We start from the raw sequence: 21,872 nt of genomic DNA, 5'->3' as shown, positions 1-21,872 counted from the left end.
AGTGAATCTGAAGATGACCTCACCAGCATCCCAGAATATAGCGCCAAAGGTCGTGGCCAGAGTCTTCTCGAAAGCTTCATTGGACCCAGAGGCGAACCAACGTGGACGGGCATGATATTAGCGGAGGCTACGTTTTCTCGTGAGGCCCGAGACAGAGATTGGGCACTGATCGAACGCATTCGTATGAATGAGGTTGCATCGCTCTACACCGAAACCAGATATAGACCGGTCGTGCTCGGTACGACAGGAGACCTACCATACCTACGGTGGGCTCAGATACATCTCGATGAAGGGCATGTGCTTAATTGCACGATTTCCCGGAATATCTCAATCATTCTGACGCCGTCGGGACACAACTTCGTTTCGGCACACATACTCACACTAGGTAATGATACCGCATGTAAGATACCAAAAGCTTTGCTGATTTTCTGTTCACAACAGATGCCTCTGAAAGTATACAAGACGGTGCATCTGGTACGTGGGTCACTTCGCGTTGGATTCATGGTCTCGGTCATCGGACTGGTGGACCCAATGATTCCATATCGGTTTACGGCCAGGTAGTGGCTGATGACATCTTCGGGGACGTTTACATGATTCCGCTGAGCGATATAATCGAGGACATCAAGGTTCTAACGAGAGCTGCAGCGATAAGGCTGCCAGCGACTCTTAGGGAACTTGAGGCTAGGCTTTCGAAGAAACGAGGTAGAGAAGAGGTGGATCAAGTAGGCAGCAAAGAGGCAAGCTCGGCGCCCGAGGCTCATACAAGCACACATGACAAGGTGTCGCGGATGAAAGGTCGTTCTGTCACGAATGACATAATCGACTACTCTGATATACTCGAATCTGACGTGCCGACACATTTTACCGACGCAATAGGACATTATAACGCTCTCCAGAGCGAGTCGCCCTGGAGAAACCTAGTAGTATCAGCAAGCCATTCCGAAGGTGATGACAATGCCGAGGAAGAAGACGAGGCTGCACACGGGGACGTCGACGATACAGAAGAAGAGAATGACAATGACAGCCCATCAGATGTCGGGCGTAGAGCACCTGAGATGGAGATAGAACCGTGGTGGACATCCGAGGAGGATAGGTGTCTAAAAAGAATGAGGAACGACGGGGCTTCATGGAGTCGGATCATGGAAGAGTTTCCAAACAGGGCCGAACGAAAAGTGAAGGAACACTGGTACAAAGATCTGCGTCACGGAGCCAATGGGGAGAAGCCATTAGCGACATCCACACGGGCCAGGCATGGCAGATGATGGGCATAGCCGGGAGAAGGGCGATATCTCATACATGATGGAGGGATTTTCCAAAATCTAGTTGCGTTACTTCAATCGATAGACTGCGTCCCCATGTGGACATTTACGTGAGGTAGTGCAGGGGTTGGGAAGTGGCTGGGAGGCTGAACGTCGCTTACGTCACCGCGACTTCCAACGCCCGAACGACGCCCTGAGGCAGACACGATTGTCCTCATCAAACAAACCTCGCTCTACCTTTCTTGTGATCGGCGCCAATAGGCCTAACTTGAGAGCGATATCAGGACCGTCGCAATCGAACAAGTGCGCAAATCCAAGCCATCGCAAACATGCCACCAAAACGCCAAAAGACCTCTGATTCGGCGTCGACACCCGATCCCAAGAGGCGTGTCACGCGCTCATCTGCTAGGACAAACACAAGAGATGCGAAAGAATTATCAGACTCACCAATCGACTCGCCAGAGGCGGAATTAACCGCGTCGAAAGGAACGCGCGCGCCCAAGCCTATGAAGCGTTCACCAAATGATGCGAAACCAGAGGCAGACGCCCAGCCCGATCAAGAAAGCGACTCAGCACCCCAGAATCGTACAACCCTCACCATCACGCACGACCTCGTCAAGAAACCAATCGAATGCCACCAATACACTCCTACATCATCGCTATCCACCCCACCACCAATGCTGATTTTCACCCACGGCGCAGGCGGCACACTCTCCGCCGACGCCGTAGTCAACTTCTGCACCGGATACTCCTCTTCTCTCCCGGTCCTCGCTTTCCAAGGCTCGATGAACCTCAAAGCGCGGACCAAGGGCTTCCACGCATGTATTGATGAGCTGAACTCCAGTCAATCGACTGCACAAAAGGGAGCAAAAGATGGCAGTGCTGGCAAGAAGATATTGTTGCTAGGCGGACGAAGCATGGGGGCGCGCGCCGCTGTCATCGCTGCTACCGAACATCTCGCCTCGCTGGACGACAAGGAAAGAGAGGAACTGAGCATACAGCTCATACTCGTTTCTTACCCACTCCTCGGCCCTAAAGATGAACTGCGCGACCAAATTCTCCTGGATCTACCAAAGAGCGTGCGCATACTCTTCATCAGCGGCGACGAAGACGCCATGTGTCCAATCGATACGCTGAATGAAACGAGGGATAAGCTGACCGCGAAATCGCAGCTTGTCGTTGTGACTGATGCGAATCATGGGATGAATGTCGTACCGGCTAGTAGGACGCGAAGAGTAGGAGAAGAGACAGGGCGTTTAGCAGCGCAATGGGTAGAAGGAGGGCTTGTAGAGGATGAGGTGTTCATCGATGAGCTGGAGGGCGAAGGACCTTGGAAGTAGAAGGAGAATGAGTATACAACAGTACCATCCCTCCCCTCCCTCCCCTCCAGCTAACCAACGACTACACCACCCCCCTCCTCTTCAATACCCACCTCACCAACACCCCACCCTCCCTCTCAGCAAAAATATACCAACCCCCTTCTCCCCCATAAACCTCGCCCAAATCCTCCCATTCACTCGCGACCTCATCACACACCCGTCTAGCCTCTTCCCCCTCCCTCTCGTTCTCAACACCGTTAATCCACCTCATAAACTCCTTCTGCGTCTCCACCGCGCTGTCCCACCGTTCGAGCAGTTCGGCGATTTTCCCAAGCTGTTTGTCCGGATGGGTTTGCTGGGGTTGCTGGTGGGGGATTTGTTTGATGGCTTCCCTGTTGTCCCGCTGTGCCATCTCTTGTAAGATGTCCTGGTTGAGTAGGCGGGCTTCGGGGTGGATGCAGGGGGTGGGGATGAAGCGACGGGTACGGATACGGGTACGCCGTAAGGAGGTGGGGAGGGTGGGTGGCATTGTGGATGATCCTGGTGATTTAGCTATTGGTATAGGGATTACGGGTATAAACGGGACGTACTGTTTTGAGATTTGGGGAATACGTGGACGGTATTTAGGATGGGATGTTTAGACTGGGGGCGATGTAGTTGTCTGGTGGTGGATATTTTTGGATGTATTTCCAGGATATCTGGGTACTGTCGTGTATTGGGGATCGATGCAGGTTGGTTATGTGTAAGAAGAATAAGAATGAACGCGAAATTCAGGATCACGTTGGTGGAACAGAATTGGATACCTCATACCAACCATGGTTTCGTGGTCGCACGTGACGGGATGAGCAACTTCGCCCTTCAGATTGGACTTTACATTACCCATGAACTCCCTCTTGGAGCCATAGCCGAGAAACCCACTCATGATGTCACAACATGCTCGATAATATCTCCATCCTTTTGCGCCTCGCCTTCCTCTCCACCGTCCTGCCCAACTTCAGGCCCCTTATCCTTGAACACTTTGAACTCCTTACTAACAATATCCCCCGTCCCATCACCCACCCTCCTCACTTCCACAACCCCACTCTTCTTCCTCAGCACAACACTCCACACCCCCTCGCCCACCACAACCCCCTTCAGCCATCCCAGAAACTCCGTCGCGAAATTAATACACACATTCCCATCCCAGCAGTTCGTGCCCTGACGCACCATACCCGGTATCTCATGCGTGTTGAACGTCTGTAGACTCCTTAGAATACCAGCTTTACTCCGAAAGCCCACGGTGATTTTAGGTACGCCGAGCAAGAACGACTGGGCCCAGAATTTGAGGAGCTTGCGTTCGAATTTGAGGATGTCGCGGTGTTGTTGTTGGCGAGGGGGAGGAAGTTCTTCGCTTGTTTTGAGTTCGACCCATTGCACCTGCTCCTCCGGGTTCGTGGGTTTGGGCGCGAGGAGGCCGTCGACTTCGCCGCCAAGGATCAGGCTATGGGGCCCAAAGGATGTGTGGACGATGGAGCAGTGTTGTGCGTGGTTCGATACGACGCTTTTCTGGGACCGCTCAATCTCTTGCCGTGGCGTGTCTTGAGGTAAGGTAGATATGAGAGCGAGTTTCTCGAACTTGTAGCCCCAGTATGTCATCATTTCGCGCGATTGCTGGTCAGGGTGTTGGTAGCGGGGAGGTGGGCGCGTGCTTTCTGCTGCGCGGTCGGCGGCTCGGGAGGGGAAGTCTTCTTCGATGTAGATAGTGTTGTTGTGGAGGGTTGCGAACATGCTGAATTCGGCGAAGTTGTCGAAGGGGGCGGTCATGATCTGGCGGGGTGTTAGGAATTGATCTGGAGGAAAAGCGGTAGCAAGGTAAGAAAGCTGGTTTCGCTTACCTTGCTATGTCTTGTACCGGCCTGCTTCAACATACCTTGGTCATCATGCCTCGCCAGGTCATGAAGTCGGCTTTGACTTCCTCCTTGCCCGTCTTGTCTTCCATGAGTGCCCTTAGCAGACTGTCCAGATGGGGATCTTCCTTGTCTTCATAGTGTTTAAACGTCTCGAAGCCCTCCTTCAGATCTGCGCCCATTGGCGGTGGTATGTAGTAGTTGATGCCTGACTCATCGTGCTGGTACTCGTGGTTGTCGTCGTATGAGAAATGTGCGACTTCGCGAGGGCGCTTGATCTTGGCCGACGCGCCGCGGAAGCGGTTGACAGGCTGTATAGAGAAGCGATGAACTGATGTCTCAGCTGCCGGAGCCGCGCTCTTAGCGGTCGGCATTTCTGTATTCGTCGCCGGAGTTGAGGCTGGAGCAGCTGCTTTCGGAGGCGCGCGAGTTCTGGGTCGTTTCCGGGGCGGCGATCGATCTTCTGTATCCGCCGGTGGGCTTGGCGATTGCGCAGGAAGATCCGTAGAAGCGTCAGCTGGTGTTGGGCCCGCCATGATGGAGTTTGCTGTCGGTGTCACGAAGACGCGCCTCAGGTTTCGCCGCGGGAGTGTCGCAATGCCAAACCCCAGCCGCCCCCACCAAACACTTGTACCTGACTAGCTACGGCGCGCCATCCATTCCACCAACCCCAGCACACCATCAACATCCAACCTCACCCAACATCCCGCCTTACACCTCTCCGAACAAAACACCTGCTCAACCTCATATTCCCATACAACCAAACCACCATGGACAACCGCGCAATTCGCCTCCCACCAACAACCCGCCGCAACATCTTCGCCGCCCACACCGCCCAACAACAACAGGCACAACCGCAACAACAACCCGCGCGCCGCCAGAACCAAGCCGCACCCTCCATCCGGCCTGACAGCCGCGAGATAGAACAAGATATCTTCATGCAACCCACCGAAGACGAGTTTGTCGAGCGCGACGATATCGGAGAATACATTGTCAAAGCCCCGGCGCCTGTGTACAGGGAAATGGGTGTAGGGAGTGAGGGGGATGAGGAGGGTGGTATGTTGGTTCCGTTACTATTACACTGGGCGTGACAAGGTGAAGTTGGTATGAGATGGTTATAGGAAATGCTGACATGTACGTGTGCACAGAGCAAGAAAACGAAATGATACAACTCTACGGCAAGACCAACGCACAGTGGGATGCTGTTGCTGTGGAAGAAGAGATTCGGGCTGCGTTGAAGAGTAGTCTGAAGAAGAAGGTGGCTAGTTTGGAGGATGATAGGTGGATGTTTGAGAGGGAGGGGGAGGGTAGGAAGTAAGCTGGGGTCTTCTTGGACATGGGCATGTAGATTTGGGTTTTTGAGGAGGGAGGTAGGCGTTTGGTAGTTTGATACCCTGGTATATGGCTATTGACATTGATGTTTGTCTGGATTGGTCTGATGTCGTGTGAAATGTTGAGTGAGACCTGTATGCCTTCGATGTATTTTTATGTGATGGAAGTTTGTGGATCGTGTCGCGGGGAGGTAGTCGGTGTGAGATTTGACCATCTTCGTAGGACTATGAAGTATGCCGCCGAAGACATAGCGTCCTCAAACTAGCGTTCTCAAGTATGTCAATGGTACATGATGACTACGTAGAGGCAGAGATTGAGGAATAGTCCAACACAAAAACGTTGAATACATCCTCGGCACACGCCATCAATGACAAGCCAGAATGCAAGAGTAATCAAGTTCATTCGCGGACCTACGCTCATCATAGCTGCCGCATCTACAAACCCCCCATCCTCAATCCCACCACCATCCCAAACGCCCACCAAAAAAACAAAACCTGGGTATCAAAACACATTCCTAAACGCCTCTCCCCCTCTCACGCCCGCGGACCCACCAATCCCGCCCAAAATCCCCAAATCTGTGAAACCAAATTAGCAAAACCGCACCAATTTCAACCATCCAACAATAAAACTTACAACATCAAACCGCCCCCTCATACCCCTCCCCACCATACAGCCTGCCCGCCCAGTTAACCGCATCCTCCAGCACGCATTTCTGGCGCCAAAGCTCATCAAACTCCGCCTCCTCATCCTCGTGCAGCCCCGTTGTCTTGAGGAAATCCAGCCACGGCTCCATGCGCCACAGGTGCCGCTCGAGCATCGACTCGAGGCCGCGGAAGAACCAGTAGAGGCGCTTCTGCGCCGGGGAGTCGTCGGCGGGCGGCAGATGCGGGAACTCCGCGAGGGAGGGGACGTGGAGGTTGGAGAGGTTGATGGTGAAGTTTTCCATCTTTGTGTTGATGGAGATGCGGGGGTGAGGAGGGAGGGAAGGTGGGTTTGTGGTAGTAGTAGTAGTGGTGGTGGTGGTAGTAATTGAGCTTGTTGTGATGATGGTGATGGGCTTGTTGGTGCTGGTTTGGGGTGTTGGGGAAGCTGGTTTTCGAGCTTTTATGTGGGCGATTTGGGGGTGCCAAGACTGCGTTTGGCGACGGTCTGGCTTCGCTATTGTTGAGCGCTTTACGCGTAGTGACGGTGACGGCGGGACTCAGCGAGGCTGGGAGGACTGCCTGCTACTATTGAGAGGGAGGCGAGCTAACCTTTTGGTGTAGGATATCCGAAGTGGGGTATGCATCGACGAGGGTGAAGTACATACTTTACCCCGACGCCCTCATTACGGCGACGCCTTTCGACGAGCGCTTCTACAGCGCAATGTAGCTACCGCCCTCCCTCAAGACACCGCCGTCGTCCTCCTGACCTACGATCGTATACGCCTCAAGCCGCTGCCGCGAGCGCCCCGACCGTACGACGAAACCGAGTATACAAGGTGGAGGCACAACAGGGATATGCAGAGGCATACAATGGGAAGGAGACTATACCGCGAGACAATGAGAAGGTTCTTGTACTCGATTGCCAGCCCTTGGGTCGAGGGTATGTCGCAGTCGAGTCGGACAGCGGAGCAGGCAGCGCCCTGTCCGCCAGCGACGAGGCTGACAATGCTTCTCGCATTCCGCCCCCGACGCCAATGGTAATAGCTCTAGGCTATCGAGCGACAGGCGGCGTAGACTTGGACTGATACTGAAGTTGAGGAGAGGCGGAAAAGGTTGACGGATAATGGACAACAGACATGGAAGGCGCGGCTCTACCGGAAAAGGGGCAATCCAGTCGCTCCAGACCAGGACCATTTCATCATCTCCGCGTACTTGCTGGCTTCCCAAGTCGCATAGTCTCCTGATGAGGGTGGTGATAGTCCCGTCGCGCGGCCTCCCTGACCTGCATGGTTGAGTTGAGCCTTTGGTCGCGGACAGCCAACATGACGGAATTGATCTGAGGGAAAGGGGCAATGCAGTAGCTACAGATCTGGAGTAGTAGACGCTCCCGGTCTACATCTTGAAGTCGCTCGTGCCTGCCCGCCGCAAAGGTCGTGATGTTCTAGTCGCGCGCTCTGCCAGCCCGCCAGACCCTGGACCTTGAAGGGGCCATTTTGGGCAGCCTCGCGCCGAGCGGCCCACGTCCGTCATGCGATGTTCATGAGTAACTGAATGATTCTTGTGATACGAAAGTAGAGCTTGAAGCTGTTCACGTCCATCCAGGCCGCTCGAGTCGTTGTCGCGGAGGTCGCGAGGGTCTTCAGGCCTCCTTTTCGCGGGGCGTCTTGAGAATCGCCATTCGAGTAGCGTTTTTCTCGTGAAGGTTCAGTGAATGTTATCGCTCAGTCTACATGCCCGGATGTTGCTTTGCCCCTTGCTGTCGTCGCCCCTGCCGTGAGTCGCGACCCTGTAGCCCCCGCCCTTGAGGAAGTCGCGAACCGCCTTCTACAGCAGAGCTCACATGTGATGCTGTGTCTCTGCTGATGAGCTCGAGGCCGGCTTGGAGACAGTCTCCGTTCCCGACAATGCAAGTGATGATGTCTGCGCCCCCTTGAAGCTGGCCGCAATCCTGAAGTTGCGAGCTGGTAGGCTCCGCCCCTTTAGCCGTCACGAAGCGCGCTCGAGAGCACATTTTACTACGTAATGCGGAGTTCTTCTTGATGAGCCTCTCGTCGGGCTCATGGTCGTCTTCAGTCTCGGAGATGCAAGTGATCACTTCCGCGCCCCGTGAAGCTGTCTGCACGCCTGGAGTCGCGAATTGTAGCTCCTGCCGTTTTGGCAGCCGCGAAGCACGCTCAGGAGCAGCGGTCACCACAGAATGTAGAGTCTCTACTGGTGATCTTCTCCTCCTTTCCGGGGTGGTCTTCAATCCGAATCATGCAATTGATGATGCCCGCGCCCCTGTGAAGCTGTCCGCATGCTTGGAATCGCGCCTGCCTGTCCAGCGGGCTCAGCACCATCCCCGCGGCCTCTGGATTCATGAGAAGCTGCTCAATCTCAGGGGTGACGTGTTGTTTCCCAAGAAGCTGGTTCCCGATGCCACGCCTTCTGGAGTCTCACCGCGTCCATGATGTTCAGCTTTGGAGTTGTTCTCCGCCCCGCTTCAGCGTGCCTTCCTAGAATGACCGTGTTTGTTCCCTGCCTGCCACAAGCAGCCACTGCTGCCTCAACAAACAGAATGACGCGGCGAAGCTTACGCGTCTGGGAATCATGCTCTTGATCGCCCCCCGCTCGTTGCACACGCTTCCAGCTGACAATGTGCATGTGCCGGCCTCATGAGCTCCCCGCGGACATCGTGAGATCCACCAACACGCTTCTAGGGCGTGTCTGAGGGGCTTCTCCAGCTTCCAGTCAGGGAGCCTGGCAATTTCTCTCACTTCCACGTGGATGAGAGGGAGATTTGGCAATGCCACGTAGACTTCGAGACAGCTCATAGCGCTCCCCTTTATCTTCCAACTCGCTGCACAGGCTTCTTCTTGCACCATTCTCACGCACTTTCACATCTCCGGCGCTCCTTCACGCTCCTGCCACTCTTGTCGTCCTGCCGCTCCGGTGCCCGCTATTACGCGGCCAGACGTCCTGGACGACGCTAGAACCGGTGAGTGGGTCCTCGAGATAACGTGTAAAAGCGGTTGAGGGATGGAACTTCAACCTCAGGCTTCGTCTTGCAGCTGCGATGCATCACCAACTCCATTGATGCCTCGTATGCCTGAAAAGCAGAAGTTGTAGAGCTCGTCGAGCGCTATCTCCTCATGCTCGTCTGGCCCCGTCCGGTTGGTGGTTCTCCTGGAGTTGTGGGATATCCGAATCGCTTCCTTCAAGTTCCTCCGCCAGGCCTCGCCGCGACTTCCTCACCAGGACCTTTTCTCTGACTCTTTTGCTCCCAATGCGAACGGTGAGTTCTCTGGCCTCAGATACTGCCGTCACCTGACCTCCGGAGCTTCGGCGCTAGTGCCAGTATATAAACAGCCCTTCCCCCGCGCCTTCCATCTCTTGCCCACTCACACCCACTCAAATCCCCATCCCCACCTGATATTGACAGACTCCTTGTTTGAGCTTTGCCAATCATCCACCTCTTGCCTTCATTACATCCACCTCTTGTACAATACCAAGACCCTTCATCGACACCTCAAGATGTCTCACCCTTCACCAAACTCCTCGTCGGCCAACGGTCCTCCCTCATCCCCCTTCGAGGGCACCAACCCAACAGTTTACTCCCCGGACAACGAGCGCAAGCCTCACCACCGTCGTCAACTGACCGCAATCCCTATCGGCAAGCAGGCCGCCAAGAAATTTCTTCCTGAACCGCCGGCGTATGTCGAGGGTGCCTTCGTCGATGAGCTTGATGAGTTCGTCAACACCTTCGTCTCTCGGTACTTGTACGTCGAAGGCGGCCATGATGCAGAGCATCTCAAGTTCCTGGTGCAGAACCAGATGAAGCGCGTAAGTGTCGTCCCCTTCCTCCACCATGCTTCACACTAACCTCTTGCAGTACGACTGCTTCAAGCACTCGGCCATCTTCCTTCAGGATCCTCACGCCGCTATCTTCATTCGATTCGACAGCCTTTCCGACGCCATCGAAGCTCGGGACCTACTCATCCAGGCCGGCTTCGCCACTCATTACGCAACTATGGACGACCTCGCGCGCTCCATGCCCAAGGACATCCGCGATATCCAACCGTTCGAAGGCCAGATGTTCTTGTCAATGTTCATCGACGCGAACCCCGAGCACGCCGTTTGGGAGTTCACTGCTGAGGACTACGAGGACATCAAGCACCAAGTCGACCTCATCGCGAGGGAGTTCGGTATCGTCCGCAACGTCGTCCACGTCGACACTGTTCACGATGAGATGCGACTGATCTTCCGGATCGAGTTCGATTCCATCGACGCTGCACAGCGCGCCATCCAGTCTCTTCGCCGCACGCCTGTCTATGGCTTCGGTGCTGATGTAAGCACCTCACTTCCAACTCTTCTGTTCTTGCTAACCTTCTCACAGAGATCGTACTTCTGGTCCACCATCAACGTCGGTGACTGGGTCGATGAGCGTCCGCTGGGCTCTCACCGCTTCCAACATCGCGGCGATACTCGTCGCCCGTACCGCGGTCAATTCCGCAACGAAGACCCCCAGGATGAGCATAACCGTGTCCGTCGTGAGCGCATCCTCGACGGCAGCGATGTTCGCACCACGGTCATGCTCCGCAACATCCCGGCAAATTGCGACTGGGTAAGTCCTTCCTTCCACGTCTGTCCCGAAGCCTTGCTAACTCTTTTGACAGATGACGCTCAAGAACATCCTGGATCAGATCTGCTTCGGCACTTACGACTTCGTATACCTCCGCATCGATTTCAAGAAGTGTGCCAACGTCGGATACGCCTTCATCAACTTCACGGATGTCGGTGGGATGCTCATGCTCCTCGAGATGGAGTTCCGCTACTGGCCTGGTTTCATCTCCGACAAGAAGTTCGGGATCTCGTATGCGACAATCCAGGGACGCGAGGCGCTTGTGCAGAAGTTCAGGAACTCCTCTGTCATGCAGGAGACTCCTTACTGCCGCCCGCGCCTGTTTATCACTCAGGATGAGGCCGAGTTGATGAACTCCATTCGCCACGCCGGTACCGAGCTGCCTCTCCCCCGCCCCGACAACATTTCGAAGTTGCAGCGCTCCATCGATAGTGCTCGTAGCACTGGTCTGTTTGCTCCTCGAGCTTACTCATCCGGTACTGAGTATCGCCACCACTTTAGCACTTTCGACCGCGGTAGCCCTCGCGACAACTACCAGACTGCTATGCACCACGCGCAGCAGCACGCCGCGCCCCTCCAGTTTGCCGGCTTGACTGAGGCTCAGAAGCAGAAGATCGAGGCCTGGTACCTGCACGTCTTCGGCGGCGGCCACCGTGGACCCATCCCCTTCGACTCTATCCCCATGACCCATATTCAGCTGTACTTCGAGGAGCACCCCCATCTTGCGCCAATTCGTCTGACCATGGCTCGTTCTTCCGGCAGCGGCAACGGCACCCCTCGTCGTTCGGGACGCGGTTCTGATAGCGACAATTGGCGTGGAGGCTCCTCTGGTCCCTCCCAGGGCAACCGCAAGCGATGGATGTAAACACCTTTTACCCACCTACGCATACACGGTCGCAACGTCTCATCCGGCTAGACCTTGCGCAACGAGTACACGGCTTCTTTCTTTGTTTTCAATCTGTTCCCAGATGTTTGCCAGACCAGGACTTTTCTTTACGATTTGATCGGTATGGCTATTGACACACTGTATCGGGTGCATGTCTTCTGGGTCGGATTCGATGCGATTTGTTCATGATGTGGATGGTTGGCGGATTGAAAGAAGATCTGACCTGATGATGGATGCCACTGATGAACCTGAATGTACCTAATACTTGCTTTTCCAATCAAAACTTCATGAGCTTTGCTCACCAAACTTGTTCCTTCTCTTGCTTCGTGACTTGGTGTGGTGATGTCTTGATCATTGACTTGCTTGTTTGTCTTCGCCGGTCGCTGGTGACTTTGACGTGAGGAGATTGTTGGATGTAACCGTGAAGTCGTTGACATTGCCGTGCGTGATGCCGACTGAAGATGGGTCTTGTTGCCGTACGCAATGACCGGAAGATGAAGTACAGCCTTTCCATAGTCAATGCTCCAGCCACGTCGATGCAAGAGACACCATACTGTCGCCCCCATCTCTTAGTAACCCAGGATGAAGCCGAGATGATCCCATTGACATCAACTCGGTCTCATCACGGGTGACCGAGAGATGGGGGCGACAGTACGGCGTCCTCTGCATCGTCGTGGCTGAAACACTTTCCATGGAGCGCTGCAACTTGGAGATGTTGTCCGGGCGGGGACGAGGCCGTTCGTACATGTAGTGGCACTCCAGTACGTACAGCTGAATATGGGTCATCGGAATCGAGTCGAAGGGGATGGGGCCGCCGCCGCCGAACTGAAGTGGAGCGGCGTGCTGCTGAGCGTGGTGCATAGCAGTCTGGTAGTTGTCACGAGGGCTGCTGCTGCGGTCGAACGTGCTGAAGTGGTGGCGGTACTCATTGCCTTGAGTGATCATCTCGGGCAATTGTCTCATGTCTTGGACAGGACAAAACCTTTTGTCGGTAACAGTAAAAAATCGTTGGCATGATCGATTGTAATGCCCGACAGAGCAATGAAATCGATGCGGAGGTACACGAAGTCGTAGGTTCCGAAGCAGATCTGATCGAGGATGTTCTTCGGGGCAGGGTCGTGATGTGTCGAGCTGGGGAACTGGAATGGCCATCGCTAGCCTGCAGAGCGATCTGCCCGGACTCTCCGCGCCAGTTGTCGCTATCCGATCCACGGGCTGGACGACGAGGAGTCGACGCCATAATCTTTTGGAAGCGATGTTTACAGGGGGTGGGGCGTGAGTGACGACAGTGGGTGCTCATCGAAGTACAGCTGAATGTGTGTCATCGGGATCGACACTGCGATTTGTGTACCCGAGGGGAAAGCTTCCCACGTTTTGTTGTGGACTGCAGGCGTGATGCAGATGTACCAAGCTGGTTGGGAAGGCGGCATACAGTCTGCAGCTTCCAGATCCTGGAGGGTCGTTGGCCGATGAGGAGTTTGGTGAAGGGTGAGACATGATGTCGAAGAAGGGTCTTGATGTTGTACAAGAGGTGGATGTAATGAAGGCGAGAGATGACCCATTCACCCTTACACTATCTCATCTGTCATACCTGCAAGTACCCCGGCGCCAACGATGCCTCCGTGTTTGGCCTCCTTGAGACATGGTGGTGGGGCTTGCGCTCGACTGAGCCGACGCTGCCAAACGCTTGCACTCTTATGCGAGAATCCAATCCCGCGTTGAATTCCCCTCGGAGTCTCCACGTGTCAATTGGACATCCGGTCGATATCGGGAGGGTATACCGTCGGGTTGGTGCCATCGAAGGGGGATGAGATATGCAAGATGTGCAGACAGGCCGTCCCGGGTTCCTTGACTGGCAACGGTCTGCTGTAAATGTAAGCTGAGAGAAGTGCTCAGCCGCACCGTCAATTCCGTAAGCTTGGGGAGATGGCTCTGCCAATCTTGTCCTCCTGCCTGCTGTGGCGCGTTGGGATTACCAACGAAGAGATGGGCAGATGATGATCAAGAAAGGGGTGTGAGTATAAGTTGTAGGCCACAACGTAGCATGCCGGTGGTTCGAACATCGCTGCCGTCGAGGATGCGCTCACGGCGGACACGTTTGAGGCCAGGGCCTCTGGAAGAAACTTCTTGGCAGCCTGCTTCCCGATAGGGATAGCAGTGAGTTGACGACGGTGGTGCCGCCGTCTGGCTCTCCGATTAGCTCAACGAAGCCGACTCTTAGATTTGTGCCACCAACGAAGATTTGGGCATCTTATGATCAAGAGAGGGTCGTGAGTATAAGCCGTAGCCCACAACATAGGCCGGCGACTCTGGGAGGGAGGTCTTGTACACCTGCTTGCCAATAGGGATTGCGGTCAGTTGACGACGGTGATGCCGCCATCTGGCTCTCCGATTAGGTCAACAAAGCCGACTCTCAGATTCGTGCCACCAGCATCGATGCTTAAGAATTTGCCCTTCTCTTTGCCTGTGGAGCGCGCCGTGACGGGTGTGAGCCTCAGTCAAACCGGCGAACTGGAGGGGAGCGGCGTGCTGCTGAGTGTGGTGCATAGCAGTCTGACCAGGAAATGCCCAGTGAGCATGCCACCGACGTCCGTAAAGTTGATGAAAGCGTATCCGACGTTGGCACACTTCTTGAAGTCGACGAACGTATTACGTGGTGGGCATCTTATGATCAAGAGAGGGGTGCGAGTATTGAGTCGTAGCCCACAATATGGGCAGGCGGCTCGGGGAGGGAGGTCTAGGACGGCTGCTTGCCGATGTGATGGCAGTAGCGCTTCATCTGGTTCTGGACCAGGAACTTGAGATGCTCAGCATCTTGGCCGCCCTCGACGTAGAGACAGTGACGTGACTTGCGTTCGATCCTAGGGGCGAAGTAAAGACTTCGTCGAGAACATAGTCCAGGCGTTGAACATAGTTTCGGGGTAACTGTGGGGGATGTGCATGTATGTGCGATGGTGATGAGCTCAGGGTAGGACGGGGACGGCTCATCTGGAAGTCGCGATGGAAAGTAGCAACGACGGATCCAAAAGCATCCAGATTTCGCTCACGGAGTACAAGAGATGACAGAAGACAGCTCCTCATATCTCAGGAGTCTTGTCACTGGCGTTGTGTTGTGGAACGACCGACATGTCGACGGTGATGAGGCTTGCGCTCACGGCGGACACGGTTGTGCTCATCCTGGGGTTGGTGCCGTCGAAGAGGCAGTGACCAACTGACACCCCTCGCGTACTGCGGCATTGGGCGTATCAATACCAGCAAAGGCAATGGTACTGATGCATCGCCAGCGATACTGAAGGGGGCATGGCGAATGCTGTCCACAGCAAAAGTTCAGAGTGAAGTAGAATGAGATGAAGAGGGAAGAAGAAGCGACGCGAAACTCTGCCCCTCTTCTCTCCCATGACACGTAATTCGTGACACTGCGGTGCACGCTGGCGGGGAAAGAGCATCTGGGTCTCCTGACCCTCACGAGGGTGGCTGGCTCAGGGGGGCGTTGGCCTCACAGCATGCCTACAGTATAGACATGGAATGAACATCTTCAACTTTGATACTACGTCCCCTATCAAAGTCTAAGATATCACATCTCAAGCCTTGCGGCATCTGCCTGCCTATGGTTTCACAAACTCCATGATCTCGCTGTCGTATCCGTAGGTGTCTTGGTGCACTGTGAAGCCCGCTCCTCACCCACAGGTTTGCAGTCGTATGCTGGGCCTCCACATGTCGGGAATGTCTTGAGCTCGCCAGAGCTGACTGTGTACCTCCCGGGCATGCTATTCCCACTGCGTGCAGTACTCCTGAGCCCCTTGTCGCCGTCTACCGCGAGGACGCAGAATCGATGTGGGGCGCACGGGCCACGGCAGTCTATCATGAAGCCCGTTGGTGGTGTAGCAGCTGGCCCCCACAGCCTCACCAGCGGCGACGACAACACATTTCATACCGCTCTTTACTGCCTACGTGTCTTTCGTGGCTAACCGCTCGACGGCCGACAGTACTACGAAGACATTCTCGGTATACTATCGGTGGTGGCGGCGAAATACGTTTGCTCCGCACGAAGGGCTTGCTTGTTGCCCTCTTCTGCACCAAGCCGACTCACACACCACACGCAAGACCACCGCCACGACCAAGGACACTATACGGCGATCAAGAGGCGACGGCAGTCTTCTCTTTGGCTCACGCGCGTGCGATGAGCCCCGCGGCATTGTCTGTATGAAGACCGGCGGCGGCGGGCGGGGCAACTCGCTTTCCTGGACCTCTTTGACGCGGCGACACGACCTGGCGGCGGCGGAGCGGGCATTGCGAGAGATGCATACATGGACAGGTACAGCACCTTCTCCTTTGATGTGTTGGCCATGCTGACATAGCGAGCAATCGTGTACGCAGGCAGTACGGCCGATTCTTCTACCAGCAAAGCGCGACCGACGACGACGCAAGCTCTTCGGGCCGCAGCCTCTTCTCGCGGTTTGCAAGATAGGGCAGGACCGACGACAATGGTACAGCTACACAGGACATCATGGAGTTGGCCGGCTCAGCTTCTCCGTTGACCATGGCGACGAGCGCAAAGGTCTCCGCGGCGACATCTCCCAGGACGGACACGTCTTCATCCACGGCCAAGGCCAGTCGTACGAGGCACCCTAACGGCGATAAGACTTGAGCGATAATTCGGAAGAGCACGGGAGGGAGGTCGCGACGAGTGCAGCAAGGGAGACATCCTGATCCTTCGACCGCGTCGTCTGAAGTTCAGGCTGACGAAGCTGGCGCCGACTAGCTCGTACCGAGCCAGCCCCTGAGTCAAGACAGGTACACTACCGAGCGCCATCTTAGCCGCAGACGCCTCTGGACCGAAACAATGGAATGGCGTATGTCGCGCATGGTAGCGAGTTTGTGGCGGACGTCTTGATCCTTCTTCTTCGGAGACAACTCCTAGCCGGATGGCTTCGGCTTCTACTTCAGGGTCGAGTAGACTTGAAGCTATTATAGGCCGCAGACGTGGCGTTCCCAGGGTCAGGGGACTGCGCACAAGTCCGCTTCCTGTGTACTCAACAGCTCTGAGGCCGCGGCAGCTTGAAACCTCAGCCTAGCTCGGATGCCTTAGCCGTAGACAAGGTCGAAGACGAGACATGGCTTGCATCTGCGCCAGCGCCAGCACCAACGCCCATAGGGTCCGAACAAAGCCGGCTGGTCGAGACTCATGACGATGGCTAGTGTGCCTGTATCTTCGCCCTGCTTGACAAACGCAAAGAGAGATGAGGTCACAATCGGCTGAGACAGGCGACCAGGACTCCTTGGGCACAGGCATCCGTTGTCGTCGAGCTTGCTGGTCGACCACTTCCAATAAGTAGTAGTCCGAGCGCTCAGAGTGCCAAATGAGGCGCCTGCTGATGACCCTGTGCTGTATGGGATGGGGTCTGGTCGTCGTCCGACGACGAGCTGACAGCTTGGAGGCGTGAGTATGCCGGACTGAGTTTGATGACATCGCAAGAGACTGTCGGTGAGCAGCATGCCCTGAGCATGCCAATGCCAGCAGGTGCATTGATTCTGGAGTCCATACCTGTGGTGGATGTATCGCTGACGATGTTTGCCGACCTTGGAGCTCCAAGGACTCATCAAACATACCTTTCATCGTCGTCGACAAATTGTGCAACACCAAAACGACAGCGAGCATATCACGCGTTGAACCCGACGCTGAAGCTGGGAACGCTGCTGTTCGAATGGCCGGAGATCACCGTAGCCACTCTGAACCAAAGCAGATCACCCACAGCTTTGCTGGAACTCGGTTTCTTTCGCAGCGACGTCGACGAGGCCTACGTTGACAGGTGCAGTTCCACACAGTCAGAATACGAATGGCGACCACCCCAACTCCTTGCTCTTTCTGGTCACCTTCGTTTGCTCGCTGTCGCAAGGCCTGCCATCATGCTTCGATTGCTGATGCACAACCGTAAGATCATCCCAGGGAGACTTCCTTGTGGATCTTGAGTCCAGCTACAGGTCTACACGCGAATGGTCGTGTGTCGCGCGCCAACGCTGCAAATGAACAGCTCCATCGTCGTCGTCGCGCAGGATGCCAAGAGTAACCTACAAATGTTTATGTGGTCCTTGTTGCAGCGCGACAGCATCAGCAAAGCCAGGTCAGCCCTGAGCCGGTTCCGTATGTACCGCAGCGTATGATGCCGTTTTGGAGACCAGGATTTTCCAATCCAAGGCGAAAGCGAGGCACCCCAAAATTTGTCAAGTCTTGCATACACATCAATGGTAGCTTGTCTCCACCGTCGGCGGTACTCTGCGGTCCGATGCGCGCATGCTTGATAGTGTGCCCTCTTACAAGATATGCCACGCCTTCGCATTCGCATGCAGCGTCGCAAAGACTGTCTTCTTGCTTCTTCTCGTATATCGTATCAAGTGGGTCGGGATATGAATCTACAGACGGGCCGATGTGCGAATATACAGTTCATGCGTGTGGATGCCGTAGACGGGCCGTCTGGACACAGATGGGTGTTTCCGCTCCCGCCAAACTTCGACCGCTTCGCGATGTTGGATGACGGGATGATGCGCCTGTGGGCCTGGCATGCGCGCCGTATGTAGATCGGAGTCTTCGATTCGTTCGTCGCGTCGAGGCATCGTGTGCAACAAGGGGCGTTTGCTTCGCTTTCGGATTCTTGCCAGCCCCGCCTTGGGTTGTGGGACCAGCGACGAAGAGGCTTCCTGCATGAGTCAAGACGACGAGGCGACGAGGCGCTGCGATCTGCAAGCATGAATCACTACAGAGCGAGCGCTGTCGCGCTGCTTACCGTTGGCGTCGCTGTTGTTGTGCTTGGCTCAAGGGGAGGTGTGGTTGAGAAGATCGACGAAGCTGTCGACTCCAAGAACTTTGATATGAGCAGCGGCCCGAAGGGAACTTCCCTTGAGTGTGATCGACGGCGCAATGCAGTGAGAAGGCTCGCATCGATGGTGGTCGCCGACCTACAATGAGGCGAAGTTGCGATTGCCTGCGAAAAGCCCCCTCGTAGCCAGCAGAGCAGCCTGAGCCGCATTCGATGCAATGCATCCTTATGCATGCAGTCTCCCGCCAAAGTATCCTTGTGTGTGGGTATTGCCTTGTTCGAATGTCTCGTCGTTGGTGTTGAGGGGCTAGATGTGATTGCTTCGGGGGTCCGCTTCGATGCGCCGGCAGCGCCGCCGCGGCCAGGCCTGGCATGGTATTGATGGAGAGTACGCGGCTCGCCGAAGCCAGCCCAGCTGATGGATCAATGCTCTTTGTCGTCTCCGTTGCGGTCGACGGTGGCCAGAGGGGCTGTGGGTTGAGTTTGTCTTGGGTGTCAGCGTCAATGCGCTGGCGAACCTGCAGCAGACCGAGTCAACGACAGGAGCCACTGTACTATGTACAAGTGCCTGATGAAGCTGCAAGGCTTGCTAGAGACCTTGCTGCCGCCCCCACCGTGGTGGTAGCTTGTTAGCAGAGTCAGAGACTGCGTCGGGAGTCCGCCTCGAATCGCCAGCGAAGCTATCGGTGAGAACACCCACGACAGAGACCTGCATGGGGCATGAAGCTCTCGCGGAGGTCATCAGGAGTATAGCCGTCTTGTTACTACCTTTGTCATGATCCGAGCGGGGTGGTGTGAGGCGGCGCGGGTGGCTGCTTGGGAGAATTGAGTCGCAGGAGCTCACCCCGATCACCACAGCGGTCGGCGAAGCTTCATCGACCCATTGTCTTGGTCATGTGAGCTCCCTCTACCAGCTCTGAAAATCTGAGCGAGCGCAGCTTGGTGTTGGGGATCATCGTGGTGGTGGTGTGGTTGAGGCGGCGTCGTGGAGGGAGGCTGGAAGCTTACCCCACAAAGAATCTCAATATCGTACCAAGCCAGGGGGTCCGCACGGCTACCAGCATCCCCGAAGCACGCTTGCAGCCACATGCAGCAAGCTTAGCATGGCAGAGGAGACTGCAGCAAGACTGCACTCCTTCGATACTCGAGATCAGAACATACTACAGCTGCAAAAGTCTTCAGGGCCGATCTGGATATCGTGGGACTCGGCGAGCCCCTCGAATGGCTCCCGCCATCTCCGCCTACCTCGACCACACGATCAAAGACTCCCCGTCGAATCCACGGCACGCGACAGATCATACCTGAGAATAGAACGGAAAACCACGCACATCATCTTCAGCTTCTCCTTTCTTGAGGCATCTAGCTGAAAAGCTGTACTACTTTGGAACGTATCACCCGCCCATCCTCCGCCTCGCCGCATTCATAGACTCTGCGCTCCCGTAGGCTTGCTGCTTCCGACTGCGTTGCACAAGACACGTTTTAGGCCTGCATCTTAGGAGTACCTCGGACAGCTTCAGGAGCCGTCCAGAGCGAGCATCGCGATTTTCATGATCAAAGGTTGGCAGAACTATTGTCCCTGGTGTTTAGAGCTCTCGCGCCACACCGCATCCCTGACCCCCTCGTTGACGAAAGCTACAAGCATGTCAAGATCATTTGGACTTCTTGAGATGAAGTTCGTCTACTTCACATTCGCACCCTTTGCAACTTCATCAACAGCAGCGCACGTGTGTGTTACCTAGATTAAGCTAGGCCTTGTCTCGTTTGCCGTTTGTCATTTGACATCGCGGTCAGTCAGGAACATCGCGCCGAATCCCCAAGACCTATGACCTTCCGCATAGACCCCTACCTAGGTAGTTATACCTCGTGGGCAAACCAGCGTCACCGCTTCTCATCTTCACCGTCACTTTTTGTTTTCAGTCTCATGGTCGTAGAGTAGCTAGTTTTCTCAAAAGTCGGCGCGCAAATTTTTTCCTCTCCAACGACAGTACTCGCATTGCCTTTGCGATTACTCCCAACACCACCGTAGTACCGCCAGATCACATCGCAACCTGCGACTCAACACTTCTGCGCTCTGCTACTTGCCTTCGGGAATTAAAGCCATTATCCTCCCGCGCATACAATACCCAGTCTCGCGCACGCACACACCCCATATCCGCGGCTGTCCACACAACCCGGGCACCTACATCCAGCCAACGCGACTCAAAACCCACCCCAACACGCCTACAAAGCCATCAACGCGTCTTCATCTCCACTACCTTAAGCCACTCATCTACAAACCCCACCACCAAAATGGCAACCTCAACATTCACCCTCCCCCACCACCCAACCCTCCCCACAACCCCCTCCCCCCCTCCCACCATCACAGCCACAGCGCTGCTGAACGCACCCTCGCACGACATGGCAATGCTGCACGACATCCACACGCTCCTCAACAAGATCTTCACGCGAAACCGAAACCAGCACCAACGCTGCACGTGGTGGAAATCCCTGCACGGCTTCCGGCGGCAGATTGGGCTTCTGCTGCAGGAGCTGGAGAAGGGGCTGGTCAAGGAGCGGGAGGGCAAGGTGGAAGCCAGGTTGAGGTTTTGGGATAAGGGGGTTGTGCATGGCTGGTATTAGTAAGTTTTTGCTTTCATTTTTCGAGTTGTCTCCAAGGACTTTTTACTGATTATCTTCAAGCACGTTCAGCCAGCTCGTTGCTGTCGGCCCTTTCGCTATGCTGGGGCTCGTCATGATGGCGAGTGTTGCGCGCGTGTGCCGGATTACCGGCATTACGGCTGTGTACGAAGAGATCGCTTCGGGCGACGTTCAAGGCGTTTTGAGCGCGAGCGATGAATTGGCTTTGGCGGGGGAGTTTAGTATGGTGTTGGATGAGGGGGAGGAGTGGGATGAGGGGGTTGTTGTCGCTCGGGATGAGGAGGAGGATGACGAGTAGATAGAGGTTTGTGTCGGGTGTGAGGGTGGTTTGCCGCATACGTATGTACATTAGTCTATGGGATGATACCAGATAGCCCGGCGTGGCTATCTCCACGGCGTTCTGGCGTGTTGGAATGAAGGGATAGAACGTATTGAATGCCTCCTGGCTCATATATTGCGTTGCTCTTGTCATG

At 55.2% G+C, this 21,872-nt stretch overlaps 6 protein-coding genes across 6 annotated transcripts; 4 read left to right on the top strand and 2 right to left on the bottom strand.

Moving 5' to 3' along the window:
- Nucleotides 1-1,588: 1,588 nt before the first annotated feature.
- J4E85_005748 (uncharacterized protein) lies at nucleotides 1,589-2,599 on the top strand (the record flags this gene model as incomplete). The annotated part of the gene is made up of 1 exon (XM_051469990.1): nucleotides 1,589-2,599. One exon carries the CDS (start codon nucleotides 1,589-1,591, stop codon nucleotides 2,597-2,599), a length of 1,011 nt encoding a protein of 336 aa, XP_051326821.1.
- An 897-nt stretch (nucleotides 2,600-3,496) lies between these two features.
- Nucleotides 3,497-5,000, bottom strand: J4E85_005747 (uncharacterized protein; the record flags this gene model as incomplete). Its single annotated transcript, XM_051469989.1, has 2 exons — nucleotides 3,497-4,384; nucleotides 4,488-5,000. The coding sequence occupies 2 exons, from the start codon at nucleotides 4,998-5,000 to the stop codon at nucleotides 3,497-3,499; spliced, it is 1,401 nt and encodes a 466-aa protein (XP_051326820.1).
- Nucleotides 5,001-5,234: 234 nt separating this feature from the next.
- Nucleotides 5,235-5,782, top strand: J4E85_005746 (uncharacterized protein; the record flags this gene model as incomplete). Its single annotated transcript, XM_051469988.1, has 2 exons — nucleotides 5,235-5,520; nucleotides 5,613-5,782. The coding sequence occupies 2 exons, from the start codon at nucleotides 5,235-5,237 to the stop codon at nucleotides 5,780-5,782; spliced, it is 456 nt and encodes a 151-aa protein (XP_051326819.1).
- Nucleotides 5,783-6,433: 651 nt separating this feature from the next.
- Nucleotides 6,434-6,742, bottom strand: J4E85_005745 (uncharacterized protein; the record flags this gene model as incomplete). Its single annotated transcript, XM_051469987.1, has 1 exon — nucleotides 6,434-6,742. One exon carries the CDS (start codon nucleotides 6,740-6,742, stop codon nucleotides 6,434-6,436), a length of 309 nt encoding a protein of 102 aa, XP_051326818.1.
- A 3,211-nt stretch (nucleotides 6,743-9,953) lies between these two features.
- Nucleotides 9,954-11,926, top strand: J4E85_005744 (uncharacterized protein; the record flags this gene model as incomplete). The annotated part of the gene is made up of 4 exons (XM_051469986.1): nucleotides 9,954-10,262; nucleotides 10,312-10,767; nucleotides 10,816-11,043; nucleotides 11,096-11,926. The coding sequence occupies 4 exons, from the start codon at nucleotides 9,954-9,956 to the stop codon at nucleotides 11,924-11,926; spliced, it is 1,824 nt and encodes a 607-aa protein (XP_051326817.1).
- A 9,125-nt stretch (nucleotides 11,927-21,051) lies between these two features.
- On the top strand, nucleotides 21,052-21,697 carry J4E85_005743 (uncharacterized protein; the record flags this gene model as incomplete). Its single annotated transcript, XM_051469985.1, has 2 exons — nucleotides 21,052-21,338; nucleotides 21,442-21,697. 2 exons carry the CDS (start codon nucleotides 21,052-21,054, stop codon nucleotides 21,695-21,697), a joined length of 543 nt encoding a protein of 180 aa, XP_051326816.1.
- Between the last annotated feature and the right edge of the window lie 175 nt (nucleotides 21,698-21,872).

Source organism: Alternaria conjuncta, assembly GCF_024043145.1.
Source record: "Alternaria conjuncta strain BMP 0040 chromosome Unknown scaffold_7, whole genome shotgun sequence".
Classification (NCBI taxonomy): domain Eukaryota; kingdom Fungi; phylum Ascomycota; class Dothideomycetes; order Pleosporales; family Pleosporaceae; genus Alternaria; species Alternaria conjuncta.
The sequence above is the reverse complement of the archived record's forward strand: the minus strand, read 5'-3'. Positions and strand labels throughout refer to the sequence as shown.